This window comes from Phyllopteryx taeniolatus, chromosome 22 (assembly GCF_024500385.1).
Source record: "Phyllopteryx taeniolatus isolate TA_2022b chromosome 22, UOR_Ptae_1.2, whole genome shotgun sequence".
NCBI classification, from domain to species: domain Eukaryota; kingdom Metazoa; phylum Chordata; class Actinopteri; order Syngnathiformes; family Syngnathidae; genus Phyllopteryx; species Phyllopteryx taeniolatus.
The window spans coordinates 1,974,009-1,991,515 of NC_084523.1; the positions used below are offsets into that span (position 1 = coordinate 1,974,009).

The window sequence follows — 17,507 nt, forward strand, 5'->3', positions numbered from 1 at the left end:
ATTTTTTTTTTTTTTTTTACCTTTTTGGTGTTTTTACTACTGCTTTTCTCACTGTAGTAACAGCAGTTTGGAATGAAGTTTTAATGTCGTCGCATTGAGACGAGCCTCTTTTTGTGCGTCGTTATTCATTTACGATGCTGTTTACAAGACTTTTAAAGACGTCACACAGACGCCCCAAGGAGCTCGTTGATGTCCTTGTGTGTGTGTGTCATCATTCTTCCCCGTATGTCGCTTTCAAATATAAATTTTACATTATCACCATTTCTACTCAAGTCAATCCAGACTGCTGCTGCTGTTTGAAAGTAGCTTCAATCCTAACAAACAGGATAAAGAAAAGTAGAAGTTATAGTAAAATAAGACAGTACTCCAAAAAAAACAAAGGCATATTGGGCGTTCAGGTGAAATTTCAGGTTAAATCTAAAATGGACTATAATCTTTACAGGTGAACTCCTGGCAAATAAATATCCTGGTTGAATTAGAATAGGTCTTTAAACAGTCCTCTTTATCAAGCTGTGTACATTGTGACATCATAAGACCACGATGACACCGAGCAATTGATTAACAGTACATACCTCACCGTCGTAAGGCTTTATACGTGATGTTGTGTGAAAAAATACTGAAACGTTGGACACGAGCGTTAGTAGAGAATATTCACATTTTAGGTTCATTCTGAAGTTTCCCCCGAAAGCCGAATATCCTTAACTTTTTGTGAGTAGTAGGCCTATATATTATTATAAGCAAAAATGCGTGCATTTTGAAGTGAATAGTTGGATATTTATGGAAAGACTTTTCGTGCTGAAAGTTGATTCGCGACTGAACCTCCTGATGTATAAAGATACAGCAAGCGCAGTTTAGCTAGCTTAGCATGAAGCCCAGTAACCTGGGAAAAAAAAGGCTAAGCCAATAAACAACAACTTTTTTCAACGTACATGTTCATGTGCAGATTATTAGAACAATGGATCGATTTCAAGAGGTGTCGACGGGTCTTTTTCTTTTTAGCCGGGCTTTCCTTGAGGCTAATGCTAAGCCGCGCTAAGAACCAATCGAATACAATATTGAAACATGGGAAACATTTTCTTCATTATCGCCTTTTCGTGCGCTCGCGCCACTGGCATCCCAGCTAATTCGATACAAGCTGCTTGCGAACCATGCACGGGCACGTTCGCAGCGCCACGAGAACCTCCGTACAGTCTCGTGAGGGCAAAAGGCACACAGACAAGGCTGGAAAAAAATCTTTTTATTTTTATATACAACTTTGTAATTTTGAGGAGCAAGTTTTTGCAGGTAAATCCCACACACCCCTGAGGCAACGGTTTTATTAAACAATAAAAATGCAACAATATAACCGAGTGGAATTTAGGGCTGCAGCTATCGAATATTTTCGTATTCGAGTATCCTACTGAAAAGTCATAATTATGACTAATTAACACAGACAGCCCTTGACAGGGCTAAAATTATGCTAGTAAAGTACATTAACATGAATCTCACTGATATGCGCTATGTTAATTTTACCTTGGCTCATGTCCTACTCTCTATTCTCGATGCATCGTCGCCATCTTGTCGCTCGCGTAGCGACGTGAGCACCTTTTACCGCATTAGTCCACAGTTGAGTTATCGGTTATGAGCTGCAAAATGCTCATTTTCACTCGCAAATTGCGATGTGAATCGGCTCATTCCGAGCCTTGCACAAAACCAGTTTCTTATTTAACCGGCGGACTTTTGGCTTTATTTTGACTGAGTGGAACGTAGCCTACCAGAGTTTTGCGATTCCAAAGAGCGAGGCTGAGGCCGCAGTGTCGAACGTGCGCGTTTGCACATCAAATGTCGGCGCGGTGAAAAGAAATCGGCGCGCGTTAGTCATAGTGTGTGCGTGCATGTGTGTCGCAGCAGGCCCAGCGTGGCCATCAGTCATGCAGAATTGAGTGGGCGCCAACTCCGGCCACTGTGTCGTTAGTGTGAGAGCTCTCCAATCTCACTATGCAGACAGCATGAAGAAAACTTTTCCTTTTTTTCCTCCCCTTTTTCCCAGTTTGGTTACGGGAAAGGCAGCATTTTTTCCTTCCATATTTGGTCATATGGACAAGCAGCAGCAGTGAGCGGTCCTTTTTTTTTTTGATCCACTACAATCAGGCCGAGTTTGTGAGGGATTCAGATGCCTTTTAGTTTTGTAGTTTAGCAGGATGAAGCATCCTTTTAAAAGTCGAAAGACGGCAATTTATGATACGAGCAATAAGGAACCAACTTGTGATGCAAATGTCTCTCTTTAAAACTAAGACACAAGTTTAAAAACCATTACGTTAGCGCCAGCTCTTTTTGGGCTGCTCTTTAATTCGGGGAACGGGATTAGCAGTTGACCTTTGGGATTTTTCATCCTGAGTGCTTCACTGCCATGCTTCATTGTTAAGACGTGCTGCATCTGGAATACATTTTTAGTAATTATTTTTTTCACAAAGGGACCAAATATTTGCATTTTAAATGTTGTGTTTGAGAGCTGCATGATGGGGGATGATGCATATTTTTTCCTGCAATTGAAGTGTGACTTTGCTCCAAGCGTGCTGTCGGCGAACATATAAACACTTCGGTCCAAGCCGGCGCAGGTGTGTTGTTTTTAGCTGCCTTCAGATGTTTCACAAGAGCAGGTCCTCGCTCACCCGCTGAACGATTTTACAAGAAAAGTGACGAATGACAGCGTGCGGCGAGATTAGTGGGAAATTAAACAAAGAACGATGTCTCAGCAACACACATTCAAGACTGTATCGATCAAGCTGCATGTTACTTTCCAAAAACAAGGATTTTTCATTAGTGAGATAATTAGTACTAATTAAGACACTTTCCTGGCGGTGTTATAATGTACATAAAAGGATCGTTTGGGTTTTTCAATCACCTCCTTGCAAACGACATTTTACAGTTAAACAAATGACTGACAAATTCAGTGCATCCAGTTTAGAAAAATAGAAGCTCGCAGTTTCTTGTTTTCTAAGTAAGTTTACTGAGTGCAAGTTTTGTTTGTTTTTTCAGTCAGAGATACTCTAATTCCATGGGCGCATTAGATTTTCACACTTTATTCAGTATCGGACAATGTGCGCCGTTCATCTGCTGCAGCGAAATGATGTTTTAAAGGCTATTAAGCACATTTGTGTGACTGAATTGGGTTAACAGTTTGGTTATTCAAACAACCAAAGTGCCAATGAAGAGTCATCATGTGGAGTTTCCATTCCAAGTGTTAGGACAGTCTTAATGCAGCAGACCACAAAAAGAGACATTTATGGTACAATATGCAGATTATTGGTCTAAAAAAAGATCACTTTAAAGTAGTTTGTATGTCACTTATTCATTAGACAACAAATTGGCAACTGACGCATTAAATGTACGTCGCTGCTGTTTGGTTGCCATTTAATTGCCGCTTTGATTTTTGAAACGCAATCTTTCGCCCGACCGATTCAGCGATGACGCGGGCGCCCTCTTAATTCCCCAGGCGCATCACACAGCCCGTCGTCCTCAAAGTACAATGCATCCGAGGTATTCCATTGAGAATTTCATGGTCTCAGTGTGTGTGTGATTCACTTTCACACAGCCAGGCCTTATACAATGTGAAACATAGTCTGGGAATGCAGGAGCCTCATTTTTCCCTAGCCAATGGAAACTTTACATCTCTCCCCCTTCAAGTTTTCCTCAGTGCTGCCGGATTCGGTAGTTTTAGGGTGATGCCGTTGTGTGCGGTGAGCTCGCGTTAAATGCATTTCTTTCCCTTTCAGTTCAATCGTGCTTCTTTTCCCGTGATGCAGCGACACTAGCGGCCACGATCGTCTGCTCGCGCGCGACGAGATGCGTCGTCACCGGGGTCGGCTCACTTTCGGGGACGCTCGGAAGCAAGCGTGAGCAGGAAGCAGATGGTATCGAGATCGAGCCGAGCTCTGTTGTGTTTGGCCGCCCCGACGCGGCGTTGACAACAGAAGCCATTGCGGTTGATTTTCACGCCGTGGCGTTTATATGTAGACGGGTGAAGAAAGAAAGAATGCGCAATATTATCCTGGCCGTCATAAAGAAGAAGAAAAAAAAATCAAGTGTCTCTTCATATTTTATCTGCGTAATACTCTGCAGTTAGCGGATAAGCTTCCGTCGTCCGAGCCAAGACACTGAGGAAAAAAATGTGCTTGGATTGTATAGTCTGGATTTGTATGTGTTATTTTTGCTATAGTCTCGTGATATGAAAAACCTTTTGATGAAAATAAAACTTGATAGAATGTCTAGTTGGCCGGGCCTGGAACAAAGCAGTCACTGATTTTTTGGCCATTTTAAATGGGTTTGCGCAATTAGCCACGTCGCTAAATAGCCTAAAGTCAGCTTTCACGGTGGTGGTAAACTTGAAATTTTAGGGTCAAGCAGAAAACCTATGAGCGCAGGCGTGGGGTCGACAACGGCCTTATTTCGAGGTATCGGGTACTCGCGAAGGCTGCCGATACCACCCCCCGATTCTTGGACAAAAAAAATAAATAATAATCCGACATCAAATAAGTCCTTCTCGTAAGTAAGAGGCACAGACAGATACGCAAAGAGCGAAATATGTCGGCCGCGTCGTCCGAAAACCTCCAGCGAGCTCACGAACGCGCGTTCATCTGCGGCAGCTCAGCGACCACACCCCGGCACCGTAAACGCGCTTACGCCGCCGAGCGCGGCACGCGAGAGGAGAGGCGCACATCAGAGACGACCGCAACCGCTCGGCTCGCGTTCCAAGCAGACCACTGCGGGCACTGATGGAAATCACACGTGCACACATTCTTATTCCATAATAAACTCGACGGTCGACAGCACAGGTGTCAAACTGAAGGCCCCGGGCCAGATCAGGCCCTTCACATCCTTGTACGTGGCCCATGAGAGTTTGCCACTGTTGCGCTTTGACCTCTGTTCAAAGTAGTAATTTGATGATGATCAAATGCAGGGTGCCTTGAGATACACGTACGAGCGGCTCGATTTTCGAGATACGAGCCACCCTACCGATTTCTGCTTTGACTTGGGAGCGCAGACTTATGCGGTGGCAGTGACTCAACCCATTTCCCAACACGCAGTTGAAAAAAAAAAAGCTTCAAGCTGTTTACTGCCGCTCCCAGTTGACGTTTACTGTCAGACTTACACCTCGTGTGTCTAAACAAAATGGTGCTCTTATCCTTTAATCAAAGGATTGAAGATAATGTCGCAGCAACACATGTAGACAGACAATAGAACATGACTCACAGTCATATTCTTTATCCTTTGCGTAGAATGACAGACTAGAGTGAAATATGAGTAGCATAGCGATAAGCTGAGAGAGGAGTTAGACGTCTCAATGAGCAGTATATCTTATCTGTCATACTGCCCCCAGGTGGCACGATGACTATTCGATGTTTCCTTTTAATTCTATTGAATTATGTCATGACTGAATGTTTTGTATTCATAAAGTACAATATTACGGAGTGCTATTTTTCCTCAAAATACACATTACAACAATTTTGAGGGGGGAAAGGCTGGAACAGATTATCGGTATTGGTATTTCCTTTCATTTCAATTGGAAAAAGATAATTTGAAATGTTTTGAGTTGCTAGGGTGGTCACAGAACAAATTATACTCATATGTCAAGGCACCACTGTAACGTGATATGACAGGGCGATTATTAAGGGTGTGAGTACAGAGGCGCGAGAACAAATAAGCTCTGGACACAGGTCGACTCCATAAACAAATACAGTGTTGCTCAGCCTCTGTAATACGTCAAACCGGTGAACTCATTTGAAATGTAAATACCAGTGCCGCACTTAAAAAGCCATGGATGTTTTAATAGCATAAATAAGACTTAACTTGTTACTCTATCTTTTTTTTTTTTTCCTCCTAAAAATAAGACTGCTTATGATGCACTTTTGTCATTTATTTGGATAATTCAGTGCTAGCAGTTTCATATAAATGCCTCCAAAGCCGGTCCAAAAGAGAAGCAGTTTTATGCTCTGCATTTTGTTCTCTTATGCGATCCAATCAGAATCAGAATCAGAATCAGAATCATCTTTATTTGCCAAGTATGTCCAAAACACACAAGGAATTTGTCTCCGGTAGTTGGAGCCGCTCTAGTACAACAGACAGTCAATTTACAGAACACTTTGGAGACGTAAAGACATTGACAAAAAACAACAACAAACAACAATTGTGCAAAAAGATGCAGAGTCCTCTAGCACTTAGAGCAGTTCGAATGGCTAATATCGCAATAGTCCGGTGCAATGACCGTTGTGCAAAGGGCACCGAGACTTCAAGGAGTGTATGCGGTTTAAAGTGACGAGTAGTGCGATAATCTGGGACAATGGTTGTGCAAATGTTACAGATACTCCTCAATCAGTGTGCAAATGGAGCAGATGCTACTCTGGCATGAGTGGCCACTATATGCAAATAGCGCAGCACGCCGAGACGACTACAGTGAGTGCACGAGTAATACATAATTGGCCCCACAGAAATGTGACAACGAACTCAAGTCCAAAAATTGCCAGCTTGTTGTAATGGAATTATAAGTTAGCTGTTTAAGAAGTTGATCGCAAGAGGGAAGAAGCTGTTGGAATGTCTACTAGTTCTAGTTTGCATTGATCGGTAGCGCCTACTTGAGGGAAGGAGCTGGAAGAGCTGGTGACCGGGGTGGGGAGGGTCCGAGTGGATTTTGCACGCCCTTGTCTTAGTTCTGGCAGCGTGCAAGTCCTCAAGGGTGGGTAGGGGGGTTGGTTTCAATGGTTTCAAAGCCAGCGTACGTACCAAGCAGTGATTTTCCACATACCGTAACGATGATACATTTATGTGGTTTCGCAGTCATAAGCGGCCTTATGAGGGAAGCCATAAAAACGAAGCGGCCCGCGATGCAATTGAGAAAATGTACATTTGTTACACATAAAAGGACAGTTTTGTGACGTTGTTATCTTTCAATGCTCTTCTGTCGAGACCACAGTACTACCCCTGCAGAAAAGGTTGACCCAACTCAAAACTATCACAGCAGCACTCTGCCAAAACAGCTGTTCATCTTCAGCGCCTACAGCCACGCATTAGGCCTATCGCTGTCTTTCGTCCCTCCTCCTCCTCCCCCTCTTACTGCACCAGCCTTCTCTGCTGTGAAATCGTCCGATTAGAATCACCTAATGATAAAATACTGCGCATTACCACCATATCTGGACGCGTGTAAAGCCGTCTCCCCTTGAGTAGCTTTACGTACGGAAGAAGAAGGCGGGCTTTGTGCCAGCGCTTTTGCTCACATTTCACAGAAGTGGAATGCCTTTCTTCACCTGGACACCTGCACGACTGCGACTCCACCAATGACTTGTCTTTTCTGCTTGTAGTTTGTCTTTTTCTCAACATAATCGTTTTGTTAGCATATAACTTATATAAAGGCATTCTCCGCGATTTTGGAACGCTTTGCCCAGATGATGTACGCAAAAGGACTGAAGTCTAGCCGCCATATCATCATAAGTCATCACACTTTATGAGTCAGTCGAACACCTGGCCAGGAAAAAAAAAAATGGAAATGCTGTGCTAAGGAAGTTTTTCTGAGTTATGACTTGCCTTTCCTTTACTCAACATACCACTGGCAAAAGATACAACAGAGAACCGAGAGAATCTTTCTAACTGGCCATTGTCTGCTGGTAATGTCAAGGCTCTTTTCAGTTAAAAAAAAAAAAAAAGCTTAAATAACATCCCTAGCTGAATAGACCTAATGAAGAATTTACTAGATTTTTTGTACAAAAAGAGCATGGTTTTAATCATAAAAATACATATTTTGGGTAGTTTTCATTCATAATTTCGTCACGAGTTTGGCCGTCAGAGGTCAAATTGCATTGCTGATTCTACCCCGAATGTGAGAGGATACATGTGTTATCAGGGCCCACGATCATAACGGCTTTCAGAATATTCATGAGTTCCGTGTCAGTGAAGTCATACTTGGGTAAATCTGTCACCGGAGGAGAAAAGAAAGGGACGACGGGTGGATGCAGATTTCAGGTCAGCGCTGGGATAAAGTTCGAGCGGAAAACAAGGGAGTGGACAGGCTGAACCTGGGAGAAAAAAAAAAAATGTCACCAACTTTGCACTGCAGGTTGCTCAACTGTATGGAATGCCTTCTTTTCATTTTCTCCCTCTCATTCTGTCTCTGTTAGCTTTTGCAAAAGTGCGGGTGGTCCCTCTAGTGCTACACACCATTTTACACGCATACGCATCTTGCTGGGGCCCTTTTTATGCAAGCCAGAGGCTTCCCCCCTGGGTCCTTTGCTTAGCATTTTCCATCTAAAAGCCCCAGATTCTTATGATATTGCATTTATTTAATAAAGCTATTAAATGTATCATTAGTTACAGTCACAGCTGCAATACATATTTCATATTCGTGTAATGTCTTGCCATGCGATCCATTTGTGTTGGTTCTGTTGATGAACTTTATCTTTTTGTCATTAAATTCATAATCATATTTCATTTGGAGAGAGTGGGAAATTTCTGGAGTAAAACTAAATGTACTGCGTCTCCCTGTGGGCGTCCACTGTATGTAGAAGTCTGTGATTAGACCGGTGCTGTTTGGAGGCCCTTGTCACTTGCGCTTAGTGTTCTCGTCTCGTTTTAATTACGGTCGCATGCGTAGCCAGCGCTAATTGGCCCTTGCCCACAGTCACAGACGACGCTATCTTAACATCCAAATATAGAGAGAGTGAATTACTGCAGTGTTGTGAAATGTATCTCCTTATTTTCAGTCACAGCCACTGTGAAATAGTGAGGAGACGAGTCTCTGCTCGCTACTCTTACTTAGCAGCGAGGAGTAGGGCCTCACCGTTTTTTTTATTTTTTTTTCTAGGCAGATTCCGATAGTTGGCCGGTTAATTTAAGAAATATATAGTTGTTTTACCATACTCTGTCCTTTAGTGTTTGTTGAACTTTTCAACCGAGAGAAAAAAATCAGCAAAAATTGGAATCAAAAAAAGAAAAAATATCTTTTTTTAATGCCATTATCTTTGTCTAATGTTGTAATGTGTAAAAAAAAAAAAAAAAAAAAAAAAAAACTGGCCAGTTAATCAGTCGGGCGCCAGTGAGGAGCTTCAGTGGCAAGATAAGAGCGCGCTCGCCTATCTATGTATTTCATTTCCGTCTGCTGTCATAATCGTGCATCCCTATGCTCATAATCAATTAGAAAAAAATGTGCGCTATCAGTTCAAACAAAACCTAAAAAAAAGCTTTTGTAGGTTTTGAAAATTCTAAAGTATTCGAATTTACAAAATGTAAAATAATGACTTAAAGATTTGGTAACTATCACCGAGGAATGCGATCGCACAAAAAAACTGAAAATGTGGCTAGTTAACACCTATAGCTGCCAACACTAAAAGACAAGTATGTTATGTTGTCTTTTTGTTATGATCAAAAAAATTATGGTTTTATTCTCTCTTAATAGTATAGTTTGATTATGTATCCTGTATTATATTGTCTTGTAGATGTATTTTACTGCTTTTTTACATCATGGCCAGGGGACTACAGATGAAAACTAGCCTTCTGGCTAATTCTGGCTTTTTTAACCATGTGTACTTCATGTGTTTTATGAAATTGCATTGTCCCCTTTCAAAAATAAACTGAACTGGCATGAGAAAGAACACAAAGTTGCGGCCGTCGAAGAAATTGCTCGGATGCAAAGGAATTGACTCGCCGACTTTGTTACGGCAGCCCATCGAGGCAGTCGGCCTTACCGCCGAGCTTACAAGGCAACATAACATTGTCGATACCGTAACAACGAACCGACTGATAAATCCCGGCTGTCCTCAACGCGAATGTATGCGTTTGATCAACGGCGCGCGAACACCGATGCACACACAGTCGACATGTAGCTCCGGAGAAAAAGCAGAGAAGACGACACCGGAAGCGAGGCTCAAGAGCAGAGTCATGTCCTCGGAGAGCGTTTTTCTGGGCAAACAACACAGGAAGCTCGAGCGAGGGGAGGAGAGCCTGGGCGAACGAGGGGGGGAGAAGAAGGAAGGAGGTCATTGAGGGATAGAAGGAGGGACGAGAAACAAGAAGGGGAAGGGGCAGGAATTTTTGTAGGCTGCTCTGCGGGAGAAGACTTAGCTGATGATATGTCAGCGGTGTAAAGGAAAAGACACTTGTTGGCTCATTTATTGAAGGTACTGTCTGATTCTTTTCGTTCTGCATCATCATGTTGTACCTAAATAGACACTGTTGTATCAACAGGTTTGTATTTATGTGACTCTGCTCCTTGTTGTTCTTCCAAATGCGCCGTTGTCTTTTCCTCGAGCGCTTAATTGGAGTTTTGTTATATTCCGCTCGGCCGTGCACCGGACACGCACGGCGGTCGAGCAGAGATCACAGACGGACGACGCCGGGCCCGCCGGCTCCCGGGTGGTCTCCCCGCCCAGCCGCGCACGTACCCACAGTGGGTATTTTTAGGGAGAATGCTTTTAACATCCTGCGGTGACACGTCTTTCCGCCTTTTCTGTCCATTATGTCCTCCATTCTTCTCCTCCTAACCGTCGGCGCCGTGTTTCCAACACCGATTGCGCTCAGATAGCACGACACTTTTAACACGTTTCTTTCCGTCTCGTCCTAGGGTACAAGCATGGAGGAAATGGACTTTGAGCGGCGCCGGGAGCTGAGGAGGCAGAAGCGGGAGGAGATGCGCCTGGAGGCCGAACGGTAAGACGCACGGTTGCGACGGTGACCTTCGCTGGATCGGAGCCAGCTCACAGGGCGCTGTCATTCGGGATCTTCCTACCTAGCGAAGAATTCCTCGGGCCGTGTTGCCGAGCGAAGCTCTTCTTGTCAGCGCACCCCCTACGATGTTGATGCCAATTTGGACGAGAACCGCGCCAGTGTTGTTTTAAAAGCTCAAGGCCTCCCCGAGGTCTTTTTAAAAGCATAGTTTGGCGAACATTGTATTCTCCCCAGCCTGGGTTGTAGGAGGAGGGGGAAAAAAAAAGGTTGATAAGCAATCAGATAAGCATTGTGATGACCTTTAAGTGGGAACGCTCAATCACGCCCTCCCGCTCTCCTTCCAATTTTCTCTCCCAGATATGGAGGTCCTCTGAACTGCCTTTGATTCAATGGACCAAATTGATTAAACTAAAGCCCATTCCAACAAGTGAGTGAGTGGAAACGTGCCAAGCGCAGGTATAAAAGATTGTGAGAACAATGTGCCAAAGCCTTTTATAGTCATTTTTTGTTTGTTTTTTGTTTTTTGAAACAAGTTTCCTCATCAGTGCCGCAGCCTGAGACCACTTAGGAAGACTTTGATAAGAGCATAGATAACAGCCAAGGTCACTCGTCTGCTCTATCTTTGAGAAGTGTTTTAGTCCGTCACTAATGCAAAACATGCTCACACAGTCTTTTGATGACCTTTTTTTTAGAGACCAAATTTGAATGATTGGGATAGTAGTAAACATCAAATTTCAACTTGGCGGGTCACGCTCCTGTAATAACTGCGCTGGCAGGTGACACGGTGCTCCTGTTGTTGATATTTCCAAAAAAAAATGCATCTCCACATCGCTTCTTCCGTTTCTGCCAAGATATCGAAACATATTTATACGACCGCACTTGGTTGGACTACTCAAAACCACTGTTGTTGCGTTGGAGCGCTTTGTACGCAACGTTAGTTTGACTGCACCCATTGGATTAACCATCGAGTGCGTTCGGATCAAATGATGAAGGTTTGATGAAACCCGTTGGCTTTTACAGAGCCAAGCTTTTGCGCGGCTGTGTTCTATCAAGGCCAAGTTGTAAGAAAGCCACGGCTAGTCAGTAATGCTACAAAGTCCAGCCTTAGTCTGTCAATTCATCTGCGTCGTTTCCAACCTCAATGAAAAGCCATCACGGTTCACAGCGCCTCAGACGATCCATCGGTCTGCTATTGGACCTTTATGTGCAAAGAAGCAGCAGCCCACCAGTCACCCCCCCAGAGGAATCAAGTTCCACATAGGCGCCTCAGACCTATTTCGTTCTGAGGGGCATCGCTAAAAGCTCGTGACCATCGATGCGGGAAACGGAGAGCTCGCCCCCCGCGCTTCGTCTTGAGGAAGTTTTTTTATGCCGCGAAGTGAAATCATTGAGGTCAAACCCTGAAAGGGGGCGCCGTCTGTCCCCGTGTTCTGCAATAGAAACACACCTGCCCGCCCTGCTGGAACGAAGCCACGGGGAGTAGAAGTTAGCACTTAGTCTGTGTGGTTTAAGTCGCTGAAACAGTCCAATTTGTTCTGAATGAATTAAAAACATGACAAAAAGCTAAAGCGTTTAAATAAAATACAACCCCAATTCCAATGAAGTTGGGACATTGTGTTAAACATAAATAAAAACAGAATACAATGATTTGCAAATCATGTTGAACATATATTACATTGAATACGCTACAAAGACAAGATATTTAATGCACAAACTGAAAACTTTGTTTTTAGCAAATAATCATTATGTTTCTAGCAAATAATCATTAACTTTGAATTTTATGGCTGCAACACGTTCCAAAAAAGCTGGTAAAAAAAAAAAAAGACTGAGGAAGTTGAGGAATGCTCATCAAACACCTGTTTGGAACATCCCACAGGTGAACAGGCTAATTGGGAACAGGTGGGAGCCATGATCGGGAGCTAAAAGGAGCTTCCCTGAATTTCTCAGTCCTTCACAAGCAAAGATGGGGCGAGGTCCACCTCTTTGTGAACAAGTGCGTGAGAAAATAGTCGAACAGTTTAAGGACAATGTTCCTCAATGTACAATTGCAAGGAACTTAGGGATTTCATTATTTACAAAGAGGGAAAGGACCATCCAGACTGTTATTTACACATCCGTGAAGGCACCATTAATGCTGAAAGGTACATACAGGTTTTGGAGAAACGTACGCTGCCATCCAAGCAACGTCTTTTTCAGGGACGCCCCCTGCTTATTTCAGCAAGACAATGCCAAACCACATTCTGCACGTGTTACAACGTGGCTTCGTAGTAAAAGAGTGCGGATACTAGACTGGCCTCCTGTCTCCCATTGAAAATGAGTGGCGCATTATGAAGCGTAAAATATGACAACGGAGACCCCGGACTGTTGAACAGTTGAAGCTGTACTTCAAGAATGGGAAAGAATTCCACCTACAAAGCTTCAACAATTAGTGTCCTCAGTTCCCAAACGTTTATCGAATGTTCTAAAAAGAAAAGGGGATGTAACACAGTGGTGAACATGAATGACCCTGTTCCAGCTTTTTTGGAACGTGTTGTTGCCATCAAATTCTTAAGTTAATGATTATTTGCTAAAAACAATAAAGTTGATCAGTTTGATTAAATATATTGTCTTTGCGGTATATTGAATTAAATATAGGTCATTGTATTCAGTTTATATTTCTGTTGGAATCGGGGTTGTACATCACACTCACCAGATGCGCTGGTTATTAAACATATCAATGTGCGCAGATCGCTACAAATGATTTGCGCTAGTTGAAGTCGAGCGTCGCTGACAAACCAATCTGACATCGTCGAGGGCCAGCGCCGTGGCCCCGTGAAGACGAATTTGAAAACCAACCCTCGCTAAAAGTTCGAGTTACATCGGCCAGCACGACCGATTCCGAAGGCGGATGAGCTGGACACGGCAACACGAGGAGGCTGAAATCTGACCTGGCCCAAAAAAACAATCTAAAGTCCACATGTAGCGGAAGCAGCGCCGCTAAGATAATGCTACGAAATGAAGAGGACACAGTGTTGGCGATAACTTAATCCAATTTTGCGGAACAATTTAGGTTAGAAATGTAGGTCACTCCTTCCGATAGTGTTTATGCCAGTAGAGGCGGCCTTGCTGACGGCGCACCACTGAACCTGTGCGGTCATACGAAAAAGTAATGCAGCTGCAGCTCTTGAATTTTATCTAAATATTGACGCACCGCTTCTACGTAGAGAGACATTTCACGTTGAGCAGAATGTATTAAGGGCGTATGAAATTGAAAGCGGCATGCCAGATTTAGAAGAAAGGCCTTTTCTCTTCGCTCTCCTTTTTTGGAAGTTTTCAGAAGCTTTTCCTTTCCCTCGTTCGTCTCCGTCCCACGGCGCCGCGCCGCTCTTTTTGCAACTTCCATTACTCCTTCTGCCACTCTCATTGTCCTCTCCTCTTTTATCTCCTTTTCCCTCCCAATGTTCCTCATCTCAACTCCCCCCTTTAGCTTGTGATCTCACGCTTCCATTTTAATCTCCGGCCCTTCCCTTTCTTTCACACACGCCCATGTCACACCACTCCTTTCCTCTTCCTCTACTTCTCCTCATCCTTTTCCTCTTGTTTCACCACACTGCTGCCCTTCCACCTGTGCGATCCAGGAAGGGCTGAGGAAATAACACCCATCCTCTGTGAATGACCCTGGCCATTTGGAGCTCTTCCAAATATGGTCAGATTTAGTTCTTACAGGAAGTGAAAAAAATGAATTGGGAAGCGCAAGATGTCAGTAGTAATAACTGCAGACCTCCGCCAAGATGAAAAGACGCCTTAATCACTGTTGGGAAGATGACTTTGAAAATGTTGTTGTTACCATCGCAAGTTACCCTGTGTGTAACGATTTCAACGACGTTGTCAAATGAAGAGAACTAATTACATTTGAACGACTTTTGTTAGTTTTGAACGAACCTTCTCAATTGAGCCGTTTTCACATTTGAAGTCCTCGTAGCGCTTGAGACTATTCACAACTGTAGCTGTAGCATCGACAAGTGGATCGAGTACAACGGCACGTGACCAGAGAGAGCCGATCGCAAGCGTCGGCGTTAGGAGGACGGTTGATATTGTAGCGACGGTGCTACTTCCACGCTTCGCGGCGGCCTTTTGCCGTTACGCAAGCTTAACGTTACTCTTCGCTCGCGTTTGTGTAACGTCGTTACATGTAATACGTTACTCCCCAGCGCAGGTTCAGAGATGTCCACCTATTGCGTACGCCTAAATAGCGTAATAGAAATTCACATGTTTGTCACTGATAAATGAAAGAAAAAGACATCGGTATGCAAAAATGTATCAGCATCCACTCCAAAATGTAATTGCGTTTCAATTGTTTTTGTGCAATCCCGCTTACTAACAAACACGCGGTGATGAAATCAAACCTCCCTGCTGGAGGTAATGAATTCAATAAGGGGATTTAGGGGATTTCTATCAGAGTAGGGTGGGCGATTGAGTCGGCAGCGTGGTTGCGGTTCTTTGGGCCGGCACGGGGAAAGGAAATAGTCCAGGGAATCCAGCGTGGGAATGGGCCAGCATTTCTGACAGCCCAATCCCCGCCCCCTCCGCCTCCCCCTCGTCATCCCTCCCTTCTGCTCCACAGCCGCTTGCATTTTCACTTTTTCCTCTCTTACCAAGTAGGGGTGAAAAAGTCTTATCTCCTGGGCTTTTCCCCCCAAATGGGTTTTGCTCGCATAACTGCGATGCTATGCTGTAAGGAAAATATTTAGACATACTTGCGCCTAACAGGCGCTCTCACGCTCGACGCCATGTGTAACTTGGGCTGGCTCGACCACGCAAAAGCGCGAGGAAAGAAACAACGCAATAGGAGGATCACATTCCTTTTTAGCACCCTGCATGTCGTTTCATTAACGGCGTGGGCTTAAAACGCATGACGCCGCGCAGGCAAGGGCGTCGCCTACGATGAAATCGGCAGATTATTCTCTTTTCCGTTATTATCATGTTCACCTCTAACCTTTCTCATTTTTCATTTCTCTCGCGTGCTCTCTTCTCCTATGCTTCTCCTTCTAAGAGACTCTGGCAGAATGCTGATGGAGTTTGGGGCCTAAGTAAGGAAAAAGGGATATTAAAGCAGGGCTTTCGTCGCGCGCGCGCGCGTGTGCGGTGTGCGCGCCGTGATTGACAGGAATGCTAATTCAGCTTTTAGAAGTTTGTTCTCTTCTCCTACCGAGGAATCTTGAACCCTGGGAATGTCGCCGCCTGCCGCCAAGTACTCTTTCATTCCATTTTTAGCTGTTGCCGCCATGTCTTTCTCATGACATTTGCTGCCGTTTTCTGGGACAGCGCAGTCCTGCGGGAGTTCAGGCAGTCATGTTGTCACATTTTTGCGCGTGTCGAGACGACATATTCAAGTGGAATTTTAATTGTTCTTTGTACTTTGAGGGATTACATCTTTTGCCCCACTGCATAAAGCACGGTTAGTTTAGGTGTACAGCGAATCGTTGTTTTTCGCAAGGGAGACCAAATCCGCGATGTGGAGACCACAAAAGCGCAGTTTTATTGTGATTTTTACCCCTCACACACTTGAAACACATTTAAACTTATTAAAACACACACGGAGTTATTAAAAGACACTTTTGAAAGTATTCTTTAGCGCTTCTCCTCAATTGCGCAATTGTCAGAGGCCGAGCGTGCTTGCTTCAAGCTGTTTGTCACTCCTGGATGAAATTGACTGTAAAACTGAACACCTAAAGGAAGAAAAAATGTTCTTCAAACACCAAAATGTGAATTAATGCTCACATAATGCAAAGGGATTCATTGATTTGTTCATGGAAATAACATAGTAATTCTAAAGCTTAAGACAACCGCTACCTTTAACACACACGGAGCAGCATAACACACAAACAGCTCATCCAACAATTCACAAATGCATACCGGTACACTGAATTGTTTGGAAAAACATATATTGTATATATAACAAGGGAACACTGTACTGTAATGTGAGCCAATACTATTTCCTTGTAGAAGGTTAATCATTGCCCGGCTGACGCGAGGGTCACGCTCGGGCGTCGGACTCATCCGCTCTGTTTTGACAACATTCCTCATCGCGAGGGGAAAGAGACGGGGGGGAGGCGGGTAGCGAAGGACGAGGACGGGAAGCTGTTGTCGAGGAGCCGCAAAACCTCACGTAAACCCAAAGCGGCTTCGGGGCGGTTCACCACACGTGTCGCGATTAACATGTAACGGCACGCTCGGACGCCCGACCTCAAAGGCGCTCGTGTGATGTCAGGTATCGGAAAGGTCAGGCGGAGCGACGCAGGTCAAGCACGGAGCCAACTTTGCGGATGTCACGCGGCGGGAAAAACAGCACTTTACTGTCGAATGTGTCGGGATGTTGAGCGCGTGTGATATCTTCCGTCGAGGAGAATGTGTGAACATTGAACCCTTGACTCACTTGTTTCAGTTTTGTGTTTCTGTTTCCCAATAAAAGAAGATTGACATTAGTCCGCCAGTAAAGTCTCCACTGCGACTGCATTTACTCCTCTGTTTGTTTGTTTTTATTGAATTTGTTTTCCAACGCAACTTTTAACGGGCATCAGGTAGCCACGGATTTCCGCTGCTCACGATCCGGCTCGGTTCCTTAGCACCTTAGCATATGCGTACAGTAAACCCGAGCTATTTGGATAGTTACCAAACCCTGAAGCAAAAGGCTAAAATAGCCGAGTGATTGACGCCCACCCCCAAAAAAGGTTTACTACAAGATGGCAGCAAAGCACAACTTTTCAGTTGTAGTGCAGCTTCTCGACTCATTTCAACATCGAAACCCGATGCTTCTTTTTAAAAGGTGATTATCAAAG

At 44.2% G+C, this 17,507-nt stretch overlaps 1 protein-coding gene across 13 annotated transcripts in view; it reads left to right on the forward strand.

Annotated features, from left to right (window-relative positions):
• Nucleotides 1–17,507, forward strand: part of cald1a (caldesmon 1a) — a 156,473-nt gene that overhangs the window by 123,798 nt on the left and 15,168 nt on the right. For 11 of the 13 annotated variants that reach the window (XR_009786586.1, XR_009786587.1, XR_009786589.1 and 8 more), the window contains one exon: nucleotides 10,586–10,671. Coding sequence is in view for 1 of the 13 variants with exons in the window: in XM_061762500.1 (XP_061618484.1) it covers nucleotides 10,586–10,671 (86 nt within the window). In the remaining 12 variants the exon portion in view is untranslated. Of the gene's footprint in view, nucleotides 1–9,992; nucleotides 10,143–10,265; nucleotides 10,412–10,585; nucleotides 10,672–17,507 lie in introns of those variants that run through there. The other 2 variants (XR_009786595.1, XR_009786588.1) reach the window with 2 other exon arrangements.